At 41.6% G+C, this 17,740-nt stretch overlaps 2 protein-coding genes and 1 pseudogene across 15 annotated transcripts in view; 2 read left to right on the plus strand and 1 right to left on the minus strand.

Annotated features, from left to right (window-relative positions):
• Nucleotides 1-12,541, minus strand: part of C2H5orf22 (chromosome 2 C5orf22 homolog) — a 28,305-nt gene extending 15,764 nt beyond the window's left edge. Inside the window, exons 1-5 of one of the 3 annotated variants that reach the window (XM_002745063.6) lie at nt 12,361-12,541; nt 10,112-10,257; nt 7,627-7,776; nt 2,891-3,320; nt 118-180 (exon numbers count right to left, since the gene is read on the minus strand). In XM_002745063.6, coding sequence (XP_002745109.2) covers nt 118-180; nt 2,891-3,320; nt 7,627-7,776; nt 10,112-10,257; nt 12,361-12,441 — 870 coding nt within the window. In that variant the 5' untranslated portion in view covers nt 12,442-12,541. Of the gene's footprint in view, nt 1-117; nt 181-2,890; nt 3,321-7,626; nt 8,899-10,111; nt 10,258-12,360 lie in introns of all 3 variants that reach the window. The other 2 variants (XM_078365641.1, XM_035291742.3) reach the window with 2 other exon arrangements.
• Nucleotides 4,808-6,068, plus strand: LOC118151582 (histone-binding protein RBBP4 pseudogene; annotated as a pseudogene).
• A 184-nt stretch (nt 12,542-12,725) lies between the features above and the next one.
• The window catches only part of DROSHA (drosha ribonuclease III), a 145,741-nt gene continuing 140,726 nt past the window's right edge, over nt 12,726-17,740 (plus strand). For 4 of the 12 annotated variants that reach the window (XM_035291734.3, XM_078365640.1, XM_035291737.3 and 1 more), the window contains exons 1-4: nt 12,726-12,845; nt 13,310-13,379; nt 13,896-14,026; nt 15,642-15,705. In XM_035291734.3, the coding sequence (XP_035147625.1) occupies nt 15,686-15,705 (20 nt within the window). In that variant the 5' untranslated portion in view covers nt 12,726-12,845; nt 13,310-13,379; nt 13,896-14,026; nt 15,642-15,685. The remainder of the gene's footprint in view (nt 12,846-13,309; nt 13,380-13,895; nt 14,027-15,641; nt 15,706-17,740) is intronic. The other 8 variants (XM_002745088.6, XM_008992217.4, XM_002745089.6 and 5 more) reach the window with 2 other exon arrangements.

The following is a 17,740-nucleotide window of genomic DNA, read 5'->3' on the forward strand; positions in this document are numbered from 1 at the left end:
ACACACACACACACACACACACACTGAGCAGTCTTTTGAGATCACTCTAGTAATTTGCAAGATATTATTAGTTATATGATAAATGAATAAAACCCCAAAGAAACAAATGGAGGATACCTCTGTTAGGTCAGTGCTGGGTTTCTTAAATTGGTACAGCTCTTGTAAGATTTTGTACTCCTCCTGGAAAACAAAATAAAAAATCCACATACCAGAAAAAAAAAAGTTAAACTTTTTTTTAATGATATGCTTTAAGGAAGAGACAGCTTTGCTTGTGATACAAAAACATCCTAGATAATTATTTAAAGGTTTGTATAATAGAATCAGACAAAATGTATAAATTTTTATTGTAAATATCACTTTTTTAAGGCAACTCTATCTAGTTGGGCATGACAATACTATGTAAATATTATCTAAGGAACCATACTAGGGGGCTAGTGAGTCAAGAGACAAAAATATTTTTAATAATATTCTGCTATATAAATGGCATGTCCTAGGATCTAAACAGACTTTAGCTGTTTAAAGGAAATACACGTATCTTTAATAACAACAAAGCACTCCCCATGCCCACTTTCAGAAGAGAACTCTGAAGTACACAGGCAATACTGTAGGCAGAATCCACGTAAGATGCTTGCTATACAGACTCTGCAGGAGAATGTTTCCTTTTGTTTAGCACAGCTACATGGATCTATTATATAGGTGGGTACTTCTGGCCCCAGTAATCCTATATAGGAGCATTCTCAGGAAGAGGTTATGCCCAAGAGCTAAAATTCATTACGCACAATGTGGTGGTATATCTTCAGTGCTTTATTCATAATAACAATCCTATGAGTTGGGTCTGATTATTCTGATTTGATACTTGAAGAAACTATGGGTCAGAAAGGTTAAGTAACTTTTCTAAGATCATATAGCTAATAAATAGTAGAGGTAACAATAGAATGTAACTCCCTTTAACTTTTGAAAATGCTTTTTTCTTTTTTTTTTTGAGACGGAGTCTTGCTTTGTCACCCAGGCTGGAGTGCAATGGCGTGATCTTGGCTCACTGCAACCTCCACTCCTGGGTTCAACAGATTCTCCTGCCTCAAGCCTCCTGAGTAGTTGGGACTACAGGCGCATGCCACCATGCCTGGCTAATTTTTGTATTTTTAGTAGAGACGTGGTTTCACCGTATTAGCCAGGATGGTCTCCATCTCCTGACCTCGTGATCCACCTGCCTCAGCCTCCCAAAGTGCTGGGATTACAGGCGTAAGCCACTGCGACCAGCCAAATTAAGAGATGGTCCTTGCTCTGTTGCCCTGGCTGGAGTGCAGTGGTGTGATCATGACTCACTGCAGCTTTGACCTCCCAGGCTTAAGTGATCCTCCCATCTCAGCCTCCTGAGTAGTGAGACACAGGCATGTGCCACTATGCCTGGCTAGACTTAAAAATAGTTTTTTTTATAGAGATGGGGTCTTGCTACGTTGCCTATGATGCTCTCGAACTCCTTGGCTAAAGTGATCCTCTTGCTGTGGCCTCCCAAAGTGCTGGGATTATACACATGGGCCACCATGCCCAGCCTGAACATGTTCTTGAAGAAAAAATGAACAAATGTCTTTCCTAATGACATTTAAAAAATTGTTGCTAAATAATAAAGTGTAATATGCTTTTAAAAAGTTCATTGTACCAAAGGGTATAAAGGCTCTAAATATCCTTGTGTTCCCCGGTTTCCTGATAGCACTCTAAAAGGAATAACTGCCATTGAATTTCTCATGTAACTTTCTAGAAACTTCCATTACAGATATTTAGTTGAGTAATCAGGCATGTCACTGCTCAAGGAGTAATTTGTTTCACACAGGATTTATATATAGAATATCTCTGGAAAGGTACACAAGAAACTGACCACAATATTTGTTTCTTATTTATTTTTGAGATGGAGTTTCGCTCGTTATCCAGGCTGGAGTGCAATGGTGCGATCTCGGCTCACCACAATCTCCGCCTCCTGGGTTCAGGCAATTCTCCTGCCTCACCCTCCTGAGTAGCTGGGATTACAGGCACACGCCACCATGCCCAGCTAATTTTTTGTATTTTTAGTAGAGACGGGTTTCACCATGTTGACCAGGGTGGTCTCAATCTCTTGGCCTTGTGATCCGCCCGCCTCGGCCTCCCAAAGTGCTGGGATTACAGGCTTGAACCACTGCGCCCGGCCCACAATATTTGTTTCTGAAGCAAAGAACTGAGGGAATGGGGATGTAAGGAAGAGGGTGCTATATTTCAATGTACACTTGTCCCTTGGTATCTATGGGGGATTGGTTCTGGGACCTCCTGTGGATACCAAAATCTGCAGATGCTCAAGTCCCTGATATAAAATAGTAGTATTTGCATCTAACCTATGCATATCTTCTCATATGCTTAAAGTAATCTCTAATATTAAAATATTATGGTACCTAATTCAGTGTAAATCCTATGTAAATAGCTGTTATACTGTACTGTTTTTTATTTGTGTTATTTTTTACTCTTGTATTGTTGTTTCTAGTTGTTTTTTATTTTTTCCAAATATTTCCTATCTGTGGCTGGTTAAATCCAGTGATAGAAAACCCATGGATACAGAGGGCTGACTGTATATACTTTATCCGTCACCCATGTATATATTACCCCAATTAATAAATGCGAAATAATAAATACTATCTAGGGCAGCCGTTGGCAATCCATAGCCTATGGCCCATTTTTGTATGGCCTTCAAGTTAAGAATGGTATATACAACTTTAAAAGGGTTTGAAAACAACAACAGAGAAGATCAGCAGAGAATGGGAACCCCAAAGCCTAAAATAATTACTAGCTGGCTGTTTGCTGATTTCTCATCTAGAGAAAAGCCATACAATTCTCAAGATCCATGTGTTAAAAATACAGTATTTACCTGAGTGAACATTTCTTTGAAGGGATTCTTGACTGAAAAAAAATCCAAGTCAATATCTAAAACAAATGGATTCCCTTTCTTCAAAATTTCCAGGACTTCCCCAGTGCTGGCTGTGGTCTGGCATTCCTGATTTCCAGAAGAACATGAACATGATGGTTCTGGACAAGTCTGGCCACTTCTCTGTGTCACTGTGTCCTTTCCCAGTCCTTCTGAAGAAGAGTCACAGTTAGTAGAGGCAGTGTTTTCCGAATCTTCGAGGGCTAGCTTTGGTTTCTTAGCAGAAGACATTGCATCATTTTCTTCTTGATTGTTACAGAGTTTATAAGGTTTTACCATAATTACATCCAATTGTAAAGGTTTTTGGTTCTCTAGCTGGTCTTCAGGTACATACAGACCATCACTTAGGAAGTAATGATCTGTACTTGTAACCCTGAATCAGAGAAAAAATGATTTTTAAGAAGAATGGGCAAATCAGTCAACATTTCATTATGGCACGGCAGAAATATACGAAAGGACCTATTTGACAAAAACTGAGAGCTGTCTCTAGTATTTGTACTTCCTGTTCTTCTGTAGAAATAGCAGTCCTCAAATTCTTAGCTGGACACACAGCTGCCCCATGTAAGGACTATATTTCAGTCTGCCTTGCAGCCTGATGTGGCCAGGTGATTAAATTCAGACCAGTGGTTGTGAATGGAAGAAAAGCGTGTTGAGCGTTGTTATCCTGTTCCCTGCTGACTGGCACGTGAACACAGAGGGGGGAAGCCACCTTGGACTATAAGGACAAGGACAATATTCTAGAGATGGTGGTGCAAAAAGAGAGAAGGAAGTAGGGTTCCCCAAACTCTAGAGCTGCCACATAGGCCTGGACTGTGTATAGTGAACTCCAATATAAGAATAAACTATCTCAAGTCAGTGTTCCTTTGTTCTCTCTTATACCAGCTGAATCATTATCCAAAAGAATCATTTAAAAGAAAAATTACATCTGGAAATAATTTCTCTTACTAGAAACTTCCCCTGACATATTTTAAAGCTACGTTAATTTCTATAAAACCGTAATATTTTCAATATGAAAAGTGACTTGGTAAATACTTTTAACAGTGAAGCCAAATACTCCTTCTAGAGGCATGCCTTACCCACCTAAAATAATGGTTAATATTTATTTCCCACTTGTCCTCTCCCAGCATACATGGCTTTAAACTGTAAAAGCTAGTTTCCAAAAATAGATTAGTGACATAATAAAACTAATGTCCAAGCTTATTAAAAACTGTACAATCCTAAGAAAGACAAGGCTGTATCCCCCAACCTAAATTTAGATTCTTTTTAATAACAGTAGTTTCTCTGTGCTCCGATCATACAAACATACAAATATTTATCAAACTGCACACCTACATGTATATGTGTCTCGTCCATACATTTTTACTTGCAGGAACAACCAAAATCATGAATCAAAATCTTCCAAAATTGTTAATCACACATGGAGTTTCAAATGTCTGTGTCAGATTGCTGAAAATTATTTGATTTTATAGGTTAAATTAGGCCTAATCACTGAACTATTCAATAAAAACCCTACTACTACTTTACACATACCAGTAGTATGTACAGTACTTACATGCTGAGTCTTAATTATTTCTTTTGAATTATATCTGAAATAAATACAATTTTCATATATCACAGCAAAGCTATTTCTGCAAAAGATGAATCTATACTACAAAGTTAATTGTATAATTAAGAATTAGAAATAAAAAGTATCATTTTCAATGAGAAAGACTATCTTATTTTCAATGTATTACTATTCCATTCCATTATCCCTAAGGTTCTAGAAAGTTATGGCTATACTGCTTAAAATATTTACCCCATCAGCTTGCAGCCTCCCTGCCCCTCCTGCAACACTTGACCCCAGTATTCCCCTGGCTCGCCATGGTTGACAAGGAAGCAGCTTTTGATAATGCAGTGGAGGAACGAGTGATCAATGTACAAAATATGGAAAAAGAACACTCCTTTTCTTTATGATTTCGTGAATCGTAATTCTGGAGTGGCCCAGCCTAACTGCCCAGTGGCTTCCAGATGTAACCAGACCAGAAGGGAACGATTTCAGCATTCACAACTTGTCCTGGGGACACACACATCGGATGAACAAAACCATCTTGCTATAGCCAGTGTGCAACTCCCTAATGATGATGCTCAGTTTGATGCGTCACACCATGACAGTGAGAAAGGAGAATTTGGAGGTTTTGGTTCAGTTAGTGGAAAAACTGAAACAGAAATTAAGAACCATGAAGGAGAAGTAAACAAGGCTCATTATACGCCCCAGAACCCTTGTATCATCACAACAAAGACTCCTTCCAGTGATGTTCTTGTCTTGGACTATACAAAACATTTTTCTATGCCAGATCCTTCTGGAGAGTTTAACCCAGACCTGCATCTTCATGGACATCAGAAGGAAGGCTATGGGCTTTCTTGGAACCCAAATCTCAGTGGGCACTTGCTTAGTGCTTCGGATGACCACACCATCTGCGTATGGGACAGTACTGTCCAAAGGAGGGAAAAGTGGTGGATGTGAAGACCATCATTACAGGGCATACAGTGGTAGTAGATGTTTCCTGGCATCTGCTCCATGAGTCTCTGGGTCAGTTGCTGATGATCAGAAACTTATGATTTGGGATACTGGTTCAAACAATACTTCCAAACCAAGCCACTCAGTTGACACTCACATTGCTGAAGTGAACTGCCTCTCTTTCAATTCTTATAGTGAGTTCATTCTTGCCACAGGATCAGCTGACAAGAATGTTGCCTTGTAGGATCTGAGAAATCTGAAACTTAAGTTGCATTCCTTTGAATCACATAAGGATGGAATATTCCAGGTTCAGTGGTCACCTCACAACGAGATTATTTTGGCTTCCAGTGGTACAGATCACAGACTGAATGCCTGGGATTTAAGTAAAATTGGAGAACAATCCTCAGTAGATGCAAAAGATGGGCCACCACAGTTGTTGTTTATTCATGGTGGTCACACTGCCAAGATACCTGATTTCTCCTGGAAGCCCAATGAACCTTGGTGATTTGTTCTGTTTCAGAAGACAATATCACGCAAGTGTGGCAAATGGCAGAGAACGTTTATAACAATGAAGACCCTGAAGGAAGCATGGATCCAGAAGGACAAGGGTCCTAGATGTATGTCTTTACTTCTTGTGATTTTAAACTCCCCTTGTTTCTTCTCAGCCCTGAGAGTGATTTAACACTGGTTTTGAGACACAGACTTTGTTCAGCTATCCCTCTATGTAATAGGTACCCCCAATGATGCTATTAGCCCAAACAATGGGTGTTTTCTAAATACGAATGGTGGGGAGAGGGGGCTTGATTCAGCAAAGCCACAGACTTACATTGAAATGTTCTTCAGGAATTTTCCAGTAGCAAACCCAGGTCTAAAGTAGCTACAGAAAGGGGAATATTATGTGTGATTATTTTTCTTATGTCCCCAAGTTTTTCAGACTCAGTTAAGTAAAGGCTAGAGTGAGTAAGGAATAGAGCCAAATGAGATAGGTGTCTGGGCCATGAAGTATAAATACTGAAAGATGCCACTTTAATTCACGAAATAGGGGAGATTCAAGTCATATATTTGAGTAGATTCCTACTCAAATCTTGACACCTGACTTTGCAGGCTGCACATTTTCATATGTAGATCAGTTTCCTCTTGGTTTCTTCAGTTAGGTCAAAACTACATGTTCCTCTTTCCCCATATATTTCTGCTCATTAGTGTATTTCTTGAGCTGTTTTCATGTTGTTTCTTTCCTTTCTGTGAAATGGTGTTTTTTTTTTTTTTTTTTTTAACTTGCAACCACCGAGTTGTAAAGATGTATGTTTTTACCTGACAGTTATACCACAGGTAGACTGTCAAGTTGAGAAGAGTGAATCAATAACTTGTATTTGTTTTAAAAATTAAATTAGTCCTTGATAAAAGTTGCTCTTTTTTTCAGGAGTTAGTCCTTGACCACTAGTTTGATGCCATCTCCATTTTGGGTGACATGTTTCACCAGCAAGCCTGTCACTCTCCATGACTAACTGTGTAAGTGCATAAAATAGAAGAAATTGCTTTTCTACATTAAAAACAAAATTCAACCCATCAGAAGAGAATTTTTAAGTCAAGAACATATTGGTATTTCTAAAGGTATGATAGTATCACAAGATACACAAAACATTGGTTAAATAGCTTATGCAGTAAAAACAGTTGCACCTGCATCTCAAGTCAGAGGATGCTGTACTTTACTTTAGATTAAGTACTTATCTGAAATTAATTATATTATAATTAAGAAAATTAAAGCCCCAAATCTACTTATTCAGCTGTTGGATTTATAAAAAAATCAAAGTGAGATAATTTTGCCCTTTTACTGCTAATTGTTTAATTCAGCAGACAACAGTTACATTGAGCGATACACTACTGAATATATAAATCTGTAAGATACTTCAATGGCTTAAGGAGTTTATCACCAATGAAGCCCAAATTCCCGAGGATAAAGATCACATTCAAAATCTAATTAGACCAGCAGCTACATATAAATGGTATATGAAGAACATCAAGAGACTTAAAAGTTTGTTTTTGGTGTTTTGAGAACTCTTCGGAGAAGTTGAGGCTTAATCTGACCCTATTTGTGGGCAGAGACTTAGGAAGTTATTATAGGAATCTAAAATAAGATAGAAACATTCAATAACTTCCATATTCACAAATATGAGGAAATTACCTGATTGTTGTGGTAGAAGTGTCTTTGCCTACTAAAAACTGGTGTCTGCCCTCTCTGATTTGCTGAGCCCATGTGGGATGAAACCATATTACATGTGAAAAATGGCCTGCATAAACCGCGGGCATAATCCAATTTTCAATACTTAATTCTCTGGAAAAGAAATAGAAAGACAACATTAAAACTTTTAGTTTTTTTTTTTTTTCCCCAAGTGTAATTTCATCCACAATATTTTAAGACCACAGGTATCAAAGTGTGGTCCCTTGGTGGTTCCTGAGGCTTTTTCTGGGACATCACTATGACAAAACTATTTTCATAAAAGTACTGACGTATTGCTGGGTGCAGTGACTCCTGCCTCTAATCCCAGCACTTTGGGAGGCTGAGGTCGGCAGATCACAAGGTCAGGAGTTCGAGACCAGTCTGGCCAACATGGTGAAACCCTGTCTGTACTAAAAATACAGGAGTTCAAGACCAGTCTGGCCAACATGGTGAAAACTCATCTCTACTAAAAATACAAAAATTAGCCAGGTGTGGTGGTGGGTGCCTGTAATCCCAGCTACTCGGGAGGCTGAGGCAGGAGAATCGCTTGAACCCGGGAGGTGGAGGGTTGCAGTGAGCCGAGACCATGCCACCACTGCACTCCAGGCTGAGTGACAGAGAGACTCCATCTCAAAAAAAAAAAAAAAAAAGTACTTGGAAGACAGTGTGGCAATTCCTCAAGGACCTAGAAAAAGAAATTCCATTTGACCCAGCAATCCCATTATTGGGTATATATCCAAAGGATTATAAATCGTTCTACTATAAGGACACATGCACATGAATGTTCATTGCAGCACTATTTACAATAGCAAAGACCTGGAACCAACCCAAATGCCCATCGATGATAGACTGGACAGGGAAGATATGGCATATATACATCATGGAATACTATGCAGCCATCAAAAATGATGAGTTTGTGTCCTTTGTAGGGACATGGATGAACCTGAAAACCATCATTCTCAGCAAACTGACACAAGAACAGAAAATCACGCACCGCATGTTCTCACTCATAGGTGGGTGTTGAACAATGAGAACACATGGACACAGGGAGGGGAGCATCACACACTGGGGTCTATTGGGGGAAATAGGGGAGGGACAGTGGGGGGTGGGGAGTTGGGGAGAGACAGCATGGGGAGAAATGCCAGATATAGGTGATGGGGAGGAAGGCAGCACATCACACTGCTATGTGTGTACTTATGCAACAATCTTCCATGTTCTTCACATGTACCCCAAAACCTAAAATGCAATTAAAATAAAAAAAGACCAAATCAAGGCCAAAGGAAATGAATTTAAAAAAAAGTACTAAGGTATTATTTCCTGTTTTCATTTATTGACATTTGCAAAGATGGTACAAAGGCAATGGTGGGTTGATGTTCCAACATTAATTAAGGCAGCAACACCAAACTGTTAGTAGTTACTGTATTTTTCATTACCAACCACCAGCATAATAAATAGATAAATAAAAAAGTTTCATTTGAGAATATCTCAATTTTATTAACTTTCCACCCTAAGTATACATTTTTAAATATTCTGTGTGGCAAATTCAGAAATGCACTGAAAGCTCTTCTGCTATACAGTTTGAAGCATAACAGCTGTCTTAAGGAAGAGCACTTGTGACTGAACTTCGAGCTGGGCACCATTTATCTTGAAAGGATTGATCAATAAACTATGGTTATTCACACTTGACACTGAATTGCTGAATTCCACATTTCAGCTAAGCTTTCATAAACTACTACCTGTCAAGTTTTCTTGTACTATCAGACTATTATCTGAAAAGGCTATGAAAATACTCTTTCCTTTTCCAATTACATGTCTGTGAAAGCCTGAATTTTCAGCATATATTTCAATCAAAACAACATATGGCAATGAACTAAATGCAGAAATTGACATGAGAATCCAATGGTGTCTGTAATGTTTTAGCAAATATTAAACATTGGCCAGGCTGTTTTTGTAAACAAAGTTTTTTTTTTGTTTGTTTGTTTCTTTTAAGAGATGGGGTGTGGTGTGGTTACGTTGCTCAGTCTGTAGTGCAGAGGCTATGCACAGGCTTGATTACAGCCTGGAACTGCTGGCCTCCAAGTGATCCTCCCACCCTAGCCTCCTGAGTAGCTGGGACTACAGACTCATCCACCATGCCCAGATTGTAAATAAAGTTTTATTGGAACACAGCCGCTGTCATTTATTCACACAGTGCCTCTGATTGCTTTCATACTACAAAGGCAAAGATAGGTAGTGGCAACAGAGACCATATGGCCAGCAAACCTAAAACATTTACTAATTTGGCTCTTTAAGAAAGTTGTCAACACTTGTTCTAAATAAAATGAAAAAGACAAAAAGAAATGAAAACTCCCCAAACCCATAAGGTTAGCAAAGTCTATTTGCTATAATTGCTTATTATCTGTGAATTGTACTTCAAACACAAAAGACCATGAATAAAATCACTGATTACCCGAAGAGTGTTTCCTTATCAAACACGGTGTCTGCTGGCATATTCACAGGAATAAGGAGGTCTGGATGTGAATCAAAATGTAAAAACCTTATATTACTGGCAGGAAGATGCTTTGAGCCAATGGCCCTATATATAAAGGGTAGAACCTGTAAATGACAGAGGCATACAATCAGAATTAATACTGAAACCATGAGCACATACCCCGCTGCAGACTGAAAAACAATGCTAAACAGTGTACATATCGAAAGCATACTATGTTGTGAAAAAGTGGAAAAAGAGAGCCAGGTGCAGTGGCTCACGCCTGTAATCCCAGCTCTTTGGGAGGCTGAGGCAGGTGGATTGCCTGAGGTCAGAAGTTCGAGAGCAGCCTGGCCAACTTAGTGAAACCCCGTTTCTATTAAAAATACAAAAAAATTAGCTCGGTGTGGTGGCGGGTGCCTGTAATCCCAGCTACTAGAGAGGCTGAGGCAGGAGAATCACTTGAACCTGGGAGGTGGAGCTTGCACTGAGCTGAGATCATGCCATTGCACTCCAGCCTGGGCAACAGGAGCAAAACTCTGTCTCAAAAAAAAAAAAGTGGAAAAAGATAAAAATTTGTTTCTTGTAAATGGTGCAGATGATAATCTCAAATATTACTTTGTCCTCAGAACTTTCAATTTGCACCTCCAGCTACCTTCCTGCTGCCACCTTGAACTCAACAGGTCATGAGGGGAAACAGACCAGGACTGGGGCTCAGGAACAAACTATGGCTTAATGCCTGTTCTAACATTAATGAGGTGTTCAAGGTACCCTAGGTCTCAAAGTTTTATTTATTTATTTATTTTCTTTAAAAAGAGGTAGAGTTTTACTCTGTTGTCCAGCCTAGAGAGCAGTGATGTGGTCATGGCTCACTGTAGTCTTGGACTCCTGGGCTCACGAGATCCTCCCACCTCAGTCTCCTGAGTAGCTGGGATTACAGGCACATGCCACTATATGCAGCTATTTCTTTCACTTCAGTTTTTGTAGAGGTGGGGTTTCGCTCTGCTGTCCAGGCTGGTTAGGGTCTTTCTGGTACCCTGAGAATGGTGGGGTTGGGCTAGGTGGTCTGTAAAGGCCATTTCTCCTCTTCCATCTTCTCTAGTTTTAGGTTTAATACCTAATTTGAAAGCACTGTCTAACCCAGGCTTTCTCATTCTCTCAAGGTCATAGACATTATATCTAGGTCCTGAGAAACCTATCTTCCTCTCCTATTAATTTTCGCCGTCAGTAAATCCTTCTTTTTTAACATCCAGAGAACCGCTTCACATCCCCAAGCTTACTGATGCTACTTTAAAACAAATTTGTTAGATCCATGGGCCTCCTTTGTTGACTTGGAAAAGTCTAGATTAAGACACCAATTTAGCTACTGTAAAGCAGCCCGGCCATAAACATGGAAACCCTTTTTAGTATTTATATATGCAGGCACCGTGTTAAGTTTTTTTTTTTTTTTTTTTTTTTAAAACAATACGGGCCGGGCGTGGTAGCTCACGCCTTAATCCCAGCACTTTGGGAGGCCGACCTCAGGTCAGATGTTCAGACCAGCCTGGCTAACATGGCAAAGCCATGTCTCTACTAAAGATACAAAAATTAGGCGGGCATGGTGGCGGGAGTCTGTAGTCCCAGTTACTCAAAAGGCTGAGGCAGGAGAATCGCCTGAACCCGGGAGGCGGTGGCTGCAGTGAGCTGAGATCACGCCATTGTACTCCAGCCTGGGCAACAGAGAAAGACTCCGTCTCAAAAAAAAAAAAAACAAAAAAACTTTTTAAACACAATATGTACACAATAATACTCCTAACGTGAGTCCTATGATTGCTGTCCCCATTTCAGATCAGAGCCCAGGTTCCAAGCATAAAGCCTCCCATCTAAACAGCACGGCTGTGATGGCGATGCCAGGAGACATTTGGAAGCCAGAGTTAACTGCAGGTTAAGGACACGGGGCTCTGTAGCCAGACCGTCCGGGTTCGAGTCCCGACCCTACCAGTGGTTTGGTCCTGGGATTTGGGGCAAACCGAGGTAAATACATTGCCCCGACCCGTAGGAAGCGCACAGAAACGTTAGTTCCTATTCTTCCTAGTTAGCTGTTTTAGTGTCTTTCCCCAAGCAACGTAATCGGGCAGTTTAACTCTGGCTAACTCTCAGGCCTCCGAGGCTAAGGCTACGCTGTCTGCTTGGTCCTCGGAGCGTCAGGGCGTCGCCGACTCTGCCCCAGAGCCCGGTCGCCGTCCGCTCACCTCCTGATGATCCTCCACCACCCATACAGGGAGCTTCGGGTAACGTCGGAGGCCAGTGGGCCATCCGGCGGTGTCACTCATGTTTTTGCGCCCGTCAGCTTTGCAGCAAAGCCGTGGCAGCTGGAAAGGACCCGGGAAGGCAGGCGCCTCAGTCCGGCTTCCCCTCTCCCGGCGGAAGCACGCCTTCCCCCGGTTGCGTTTTTGGATTGGAGGATTTAGGAGGAGGGAGGGCAGGCTCCAAAGGGTCTTTTACTGACTATTGGTGTAGACGTCCATCGCTCTCTTTGACGTGTCCAATCACCGCGTACAAGGCCCTGCGGTGGGCAGAAGCGTTTTTCTTCCCTTGGCCCAGCTTTCTCAGATTTGCTTTTTAATTCCCTCGGTTTCCTGTTCCGGAGGCTCGAGCGGCGCCAGGGTCTTGGTGCCTGCAGTAGTAGCCTGGCTTTGCTCTGACGGGGATCTCGCGGCCTGAGAGCCTTTTATAGGTAAAAGGGGTACTTTGCAAGTGTTAAAAGACAGTTTCCGAGTGTCAGAATTTAAACGGGGCTGGAGTCTCTGGGGCTGGGGTGAAAGGCGTCCGGTAATTGGGGTCGGGCAGCCCCATTTCCGATCTGCAGCTAAGGGCAAAAGAACGACCCTAGGCCTGGATTCCGCAAATAAATGGAAGTGAAAAAGGAGACCTTTCATTCATTTGCGGAGTACACGCTGTGGTCCAGGCCTGGGGCCGCCCGGCTCTCGGAGGGGAGCGAGATCCTGAGCTCAGCGCCTGTCTAGTGGGGCGCAAGGTCTGGCGGGAGATGCAAACACTAAGCATGCAGTTACAGAGCAGGATGAAGGTGACTGCCCTGCAGATCCACCTGGGGAAAGAGGGAGGTCTCAATACAAGTGTAGTCACACTTTACAACTCTTTTACATGTACTGACGTTCCTGGCCGTGTTAACTATTCAAGACGGCTCCCTCAGTGTCTCTGCTTTCAAACAGCAACTGAGAAGAGACGGAGAAAACAGTTACTTTTCCAGGTGCAGTGAATTCCTTGACTTTGGAAGTAAAGTTTGCATTCACAACACAGCCGGATTGTGCCTTTAATAGGTCAATTTCATGATTAGTATTTTTAGATTTTCTAACTACAAAAACATCCACAAGGATCTGGTAGTGAATGTTCAGCTGTTGTTACGCACTGTAAAAGAGTGTTTATGACCCTGACTTTTGCCCGCCTCTAGGTTCAGCATACATCTTTGTGTTCCCTAAGACCTGCACATATCTCCTTTTTGTGTTTATTGCATTATTTGTATTTAAAAAAAAACTTATTTGTATGTGGGTTCTGAGTTCCTTGAACCCTACAGGCTGTATGTCTTTCTTATCTCTGAGTCTGCAGGGCCTGGGACAGTGCTTCCCATATATGGGCTCATTAAATGTCACCTGAATCAGTGAAAAGGTCTGCTTTCTGTTGTGGAGGTACATGGAAGGGAAATGTACAGTAGCAACATGGAAACATACTAATGGTGAGACAGTAAACATTTATTGACCACCTACAGTGTGAAGGATGCTTTTCCCGAAGGATATGGGATACAGACATGACTGAATCAACCCATGTCATCAAGGAACTTATAATCTAGTGGAGGAGTTAGACATTTGCATACTTCACCATGATGTGAGGCAGCCTCTGGTAAGTGCAGTGAATGAATTAAGTATAGAGGGAATAGGATTACTTAAGGGAATCAGGAAGGGCTTCATAGAGGAGGTGGCATTTGAGATTGGTAGATGGATGGAAATTCATTGGACAAATTCCTAGGTGGGAGATTTTTTTTTTTTTTTTTTTGATGGAGCTTCTCTCCTGTTGCCCAGGCTGGAGTGCAATGGTGTGATCTGAGCTCACTGCAACCTCCGCCTAGGGTGGGAGATTTTAGAGAGGAGAATGGGAGGAAAGAACTAGGTGGTTCTTTGTACTTGTATGGTAATCAGTTGGGAAAATGTGGGGTAGTAGGCTCTTTCAGGAGGTACCGGAGAACAAGCCTGGGTTCAGAGTCTCAAGGGTCTTAAATGCCAGCACAGAGTTTGAACTTGATTCTGTTGTCAGTGAGTAGCCTATGGTGGCAGGAGCTGTCTGGGCCCCAGGTTTATCATGAGGGTATGGGACTGGATCATAATCAGGAGTTGGGCCTGTAGTTCTAGCTATTTTGGAGGCTGAGGTGGGAAGATTGCCTGAGCCCAGGAGTAAGAGACAGCAGTAAGCTATGACTGTACCACTGCACTCCAGCCTAGGGACAGAGTAAGACTCTGTCTCTAAAAAAAAAAAAATCAGATATTATTTGGTGCCCATTATTTATTAAGCACAGTGATTGATAACATAATCTGAAATTATTTTCATGAGCCATTCGAAAGTCTACACAGTAAAGTTCTATTGGTGAGACTTTTAGTTAGAAAGACTTTAGGAGTATGTTTCTATGTTAAAGCTTTTTGTACTCAATATTTATGAGTTTGTTTGGATGTTTTGCTGAAGTTCAAGTATTTGGAAAATCATTCATGTTTACAATGTTTTTCTGTGGGAGGAACTGAGAATGAAAATCAAGAATCGTAACTGTTGTGTTAACAAGATTATGGTTATGTTTGAATTGGAATGCTGGCCTCACTGTGATGTTTGTGTTTGGTCTATGCCTACATGTTTTTACCAAGAAGGAAACTAGAATATGAAGAGGGAGAGGGGAAATGATTTTTTTTCCCCTCGTCTTTTAACAAAGTAGAGATGATCTATGCCTATGATTTAAGTCTTTTGAGCTGGTGATAGTTTTGAGTCAGCAAAACTAGTAATAAGGACATTTTATTTTATTTTATTTATTTATTTTTTGCTCTTGTTGCCCAGGCTGGAGTGCAATGGTATGATCTCAGCTCACTGCAACCTCTGTCTCCTGGGTTCAAGCTATTCTCTTGCCTCAGCCTCCTGAGTAGCTGGGATTACAGGCATGTGCCACCATGCCTGGCTACTTTTGTATTTTTAGTAGAGACAGGGTTTCTCCATGTTGCTTAGGCTAGACTCGAACTCCTGACCTCAGGTGATCTGCCTGCCTCAGCCTCCCAAAGTGCTAAGGACATTTTAAAATTTAAGGACATTTAAAAATGTAGTTGGAAACTTTAATGCAGTTCAACACGCTTTTAATTTTGTTAGTAGGCTAAGTGTATTGGAAACTGCAGAATCAGTGTTATGGTAATTGCGGAAGTACTTTTTAGCATTGGCAGTTGGGGAAACATGTTTATGTCGGTTTCATTCTTTCTGTTTTTTACAGCTCATATTCTCTGTAGAAGATGTGACATATCCAGGCAGTGCATCATGATGCAAGGCAGTACATGGTGAGTGTTGTGATGGGAATGGCAGTAGTTAGGAGAACAGAGAGAGGAACAAACATTGGTGCTGGCCTATAGAGGGTGGAAAGGATTTAGATACTTGGGGAGACAGGATAATATGCCCGTTCTTTCAGCAGTGGGCACAGTACAACAGAGGGCCATGCACAGGGCTAGAAAGCCAGACCAGAACTGTTAATGGAAATCCCAGAGCCTGCCTTGATAGCCCTTACAGTTCTGAGGTGCAGTAGACATTAAAGGTGGAATTAGGTCCTTAGTAGGTGGATTGTAATTATTGTAGGACCTGCTAAGAAGCAACAGAGAGTGTTGTGAGAACAAGGAACCTAACGAATCGTTGGGGGCAGTGACAGGGTTGTAGAAAGGCCAGCAAGGATATTATTGTAATAGTTATGCAAGAGATGATGATGTGAAGTAGATTAATTCAGGAAGTATTTATGAAGCAGAAACAATAGGAATTTTTGTTTATTTTTTATTAAGGGATAGTTGCCATATAAGTGATAGCAATTTTAAAATAAAATTTTAGCTAAGGATGGGGGGTGAGGGAGGACAAGTCAGGTGATTGATTCCCTGGTATATGTCTTAAGAACCATTAATGGTGTCATTTATTGAAATAGGAAATACTAGGAAAAGAGCAAATGTTTGTCTTGGAGGGAAAGGTAATTAATTTGTTTTAGCATATGTTATGTTGAATTTGCAGAGTCAGTGAGACACTCAAGGAGAGAGATCAGGTTGGCAATTAGTAGTGAGGGTCTGGAGCTCAGAAGTTGGGGGCTAAAGATGTAACTTTGGGAGTTACTGACAGATTGGTGGTAATTCTAGCAATGTGGGTAGGTAGTGTCACTTTGGAAGAGAGAGCGAGCAGAGCACCTGGGCTAGACCCCTGAAGAATACCAGACTGTTAAAGGCCCCCTAGCAGAGGAGAAGCTGGCATGAGGAACAGCCAGAGATGTAGGAAAGCCACAGTGAGGGTGTTATGTCAGGAAGCCAAGAAATGCATCCATGGGGGTGGGGGCTGGAGAGGCAAGCGGGGAGGAAACTGGACTGATCCAACAGAGATCAAGCAAGTTGATTGAAAATGACCTTTGGTTTTCAAGACGAGGTGAACACTGATCATGACACTCATTGGATTGGTGGCAGAAGCTGAAGTTGGATTAGAGTGAGTTGGAAGTGTATACGCTTTTGTCTTAGCTTGGGCTGCCATGACTAAATGCCATGGACTGGGTAACTTAAGCAGTAAACACTTATTTCTCACAGTTCTGGAGGCTGGCAGTCCAAGATCAGGGTGCCCGCACAGCCAGGTTTCGGATGCACGCCCTCTTCCTGCCTTGTAGGTGGCTGCCTTCTTGTTGTAGTCTCACTTGGCAAGGGGTGGTGGCGGGGATTTCTTTTCTCTTCCTCTCTCTGTAAGGGTACTAATCGCATCATAGTTGCATCTCAGATTTCCCACTTCTATATAGCATCACACTGGGCGTTAGGGTTTTCTCGGCATGAATTTTGGGGTGGACACCCGTAGGGTATTAGGGTTTCCTCAGCATGAATTTTCGGGTGGACAGAAACATTCAGTCTGCAGCCACTTTTTCTGGTCATTTGACTGTGAAGGGGAGGACACAGAAGGGGCAAAGACAAGGGAAACCTGGAGACCAAGGACAGTACTTTATGCTGGAGTAAACCCAAGCACTTTCAAATGCTGATGTGAAGGGTCTGGTGGTGGGGAGAGGTGGAAGATTGCAGTGGGAGGGTGGTAATCCCAAATATGCATTTGGAGATGGGATCCAGAGCACTTGTGGCAGGATAGGCTTTGTCAGGAGGAGGGAATTGGGAGAGGCTGGAATGGGATCCATTGTAGAAATGGTAGGAGAAGCTGAAGGAGTTCTTTTCTGATGGTTTTTGTGTTTCTGTTTGGTAGGAGACTAGTTATGTGTTGACTGTGAAGAGAGAATGGGATATGGGGCAGGGTCCTGAATGTTATCAGTAGTTATGGTGGGTAGTTCACCATGCCAGAGGAATGGGTTGGCAGAAGCCA

This window comes from Callithrix jacchus, chromosome 2, assembly GCF_049354715.1.
Source record: "Callithrix jacchus isolate 240 chromosome 2, calJac240_pri, whole genome shotgun sequence".
NCBI classification, from domain to species: Eukaryota; Metazoa; Chordata; class Mammalia; order Primates; family Cebidae; genus Callithrix; species Callithrix jacchus.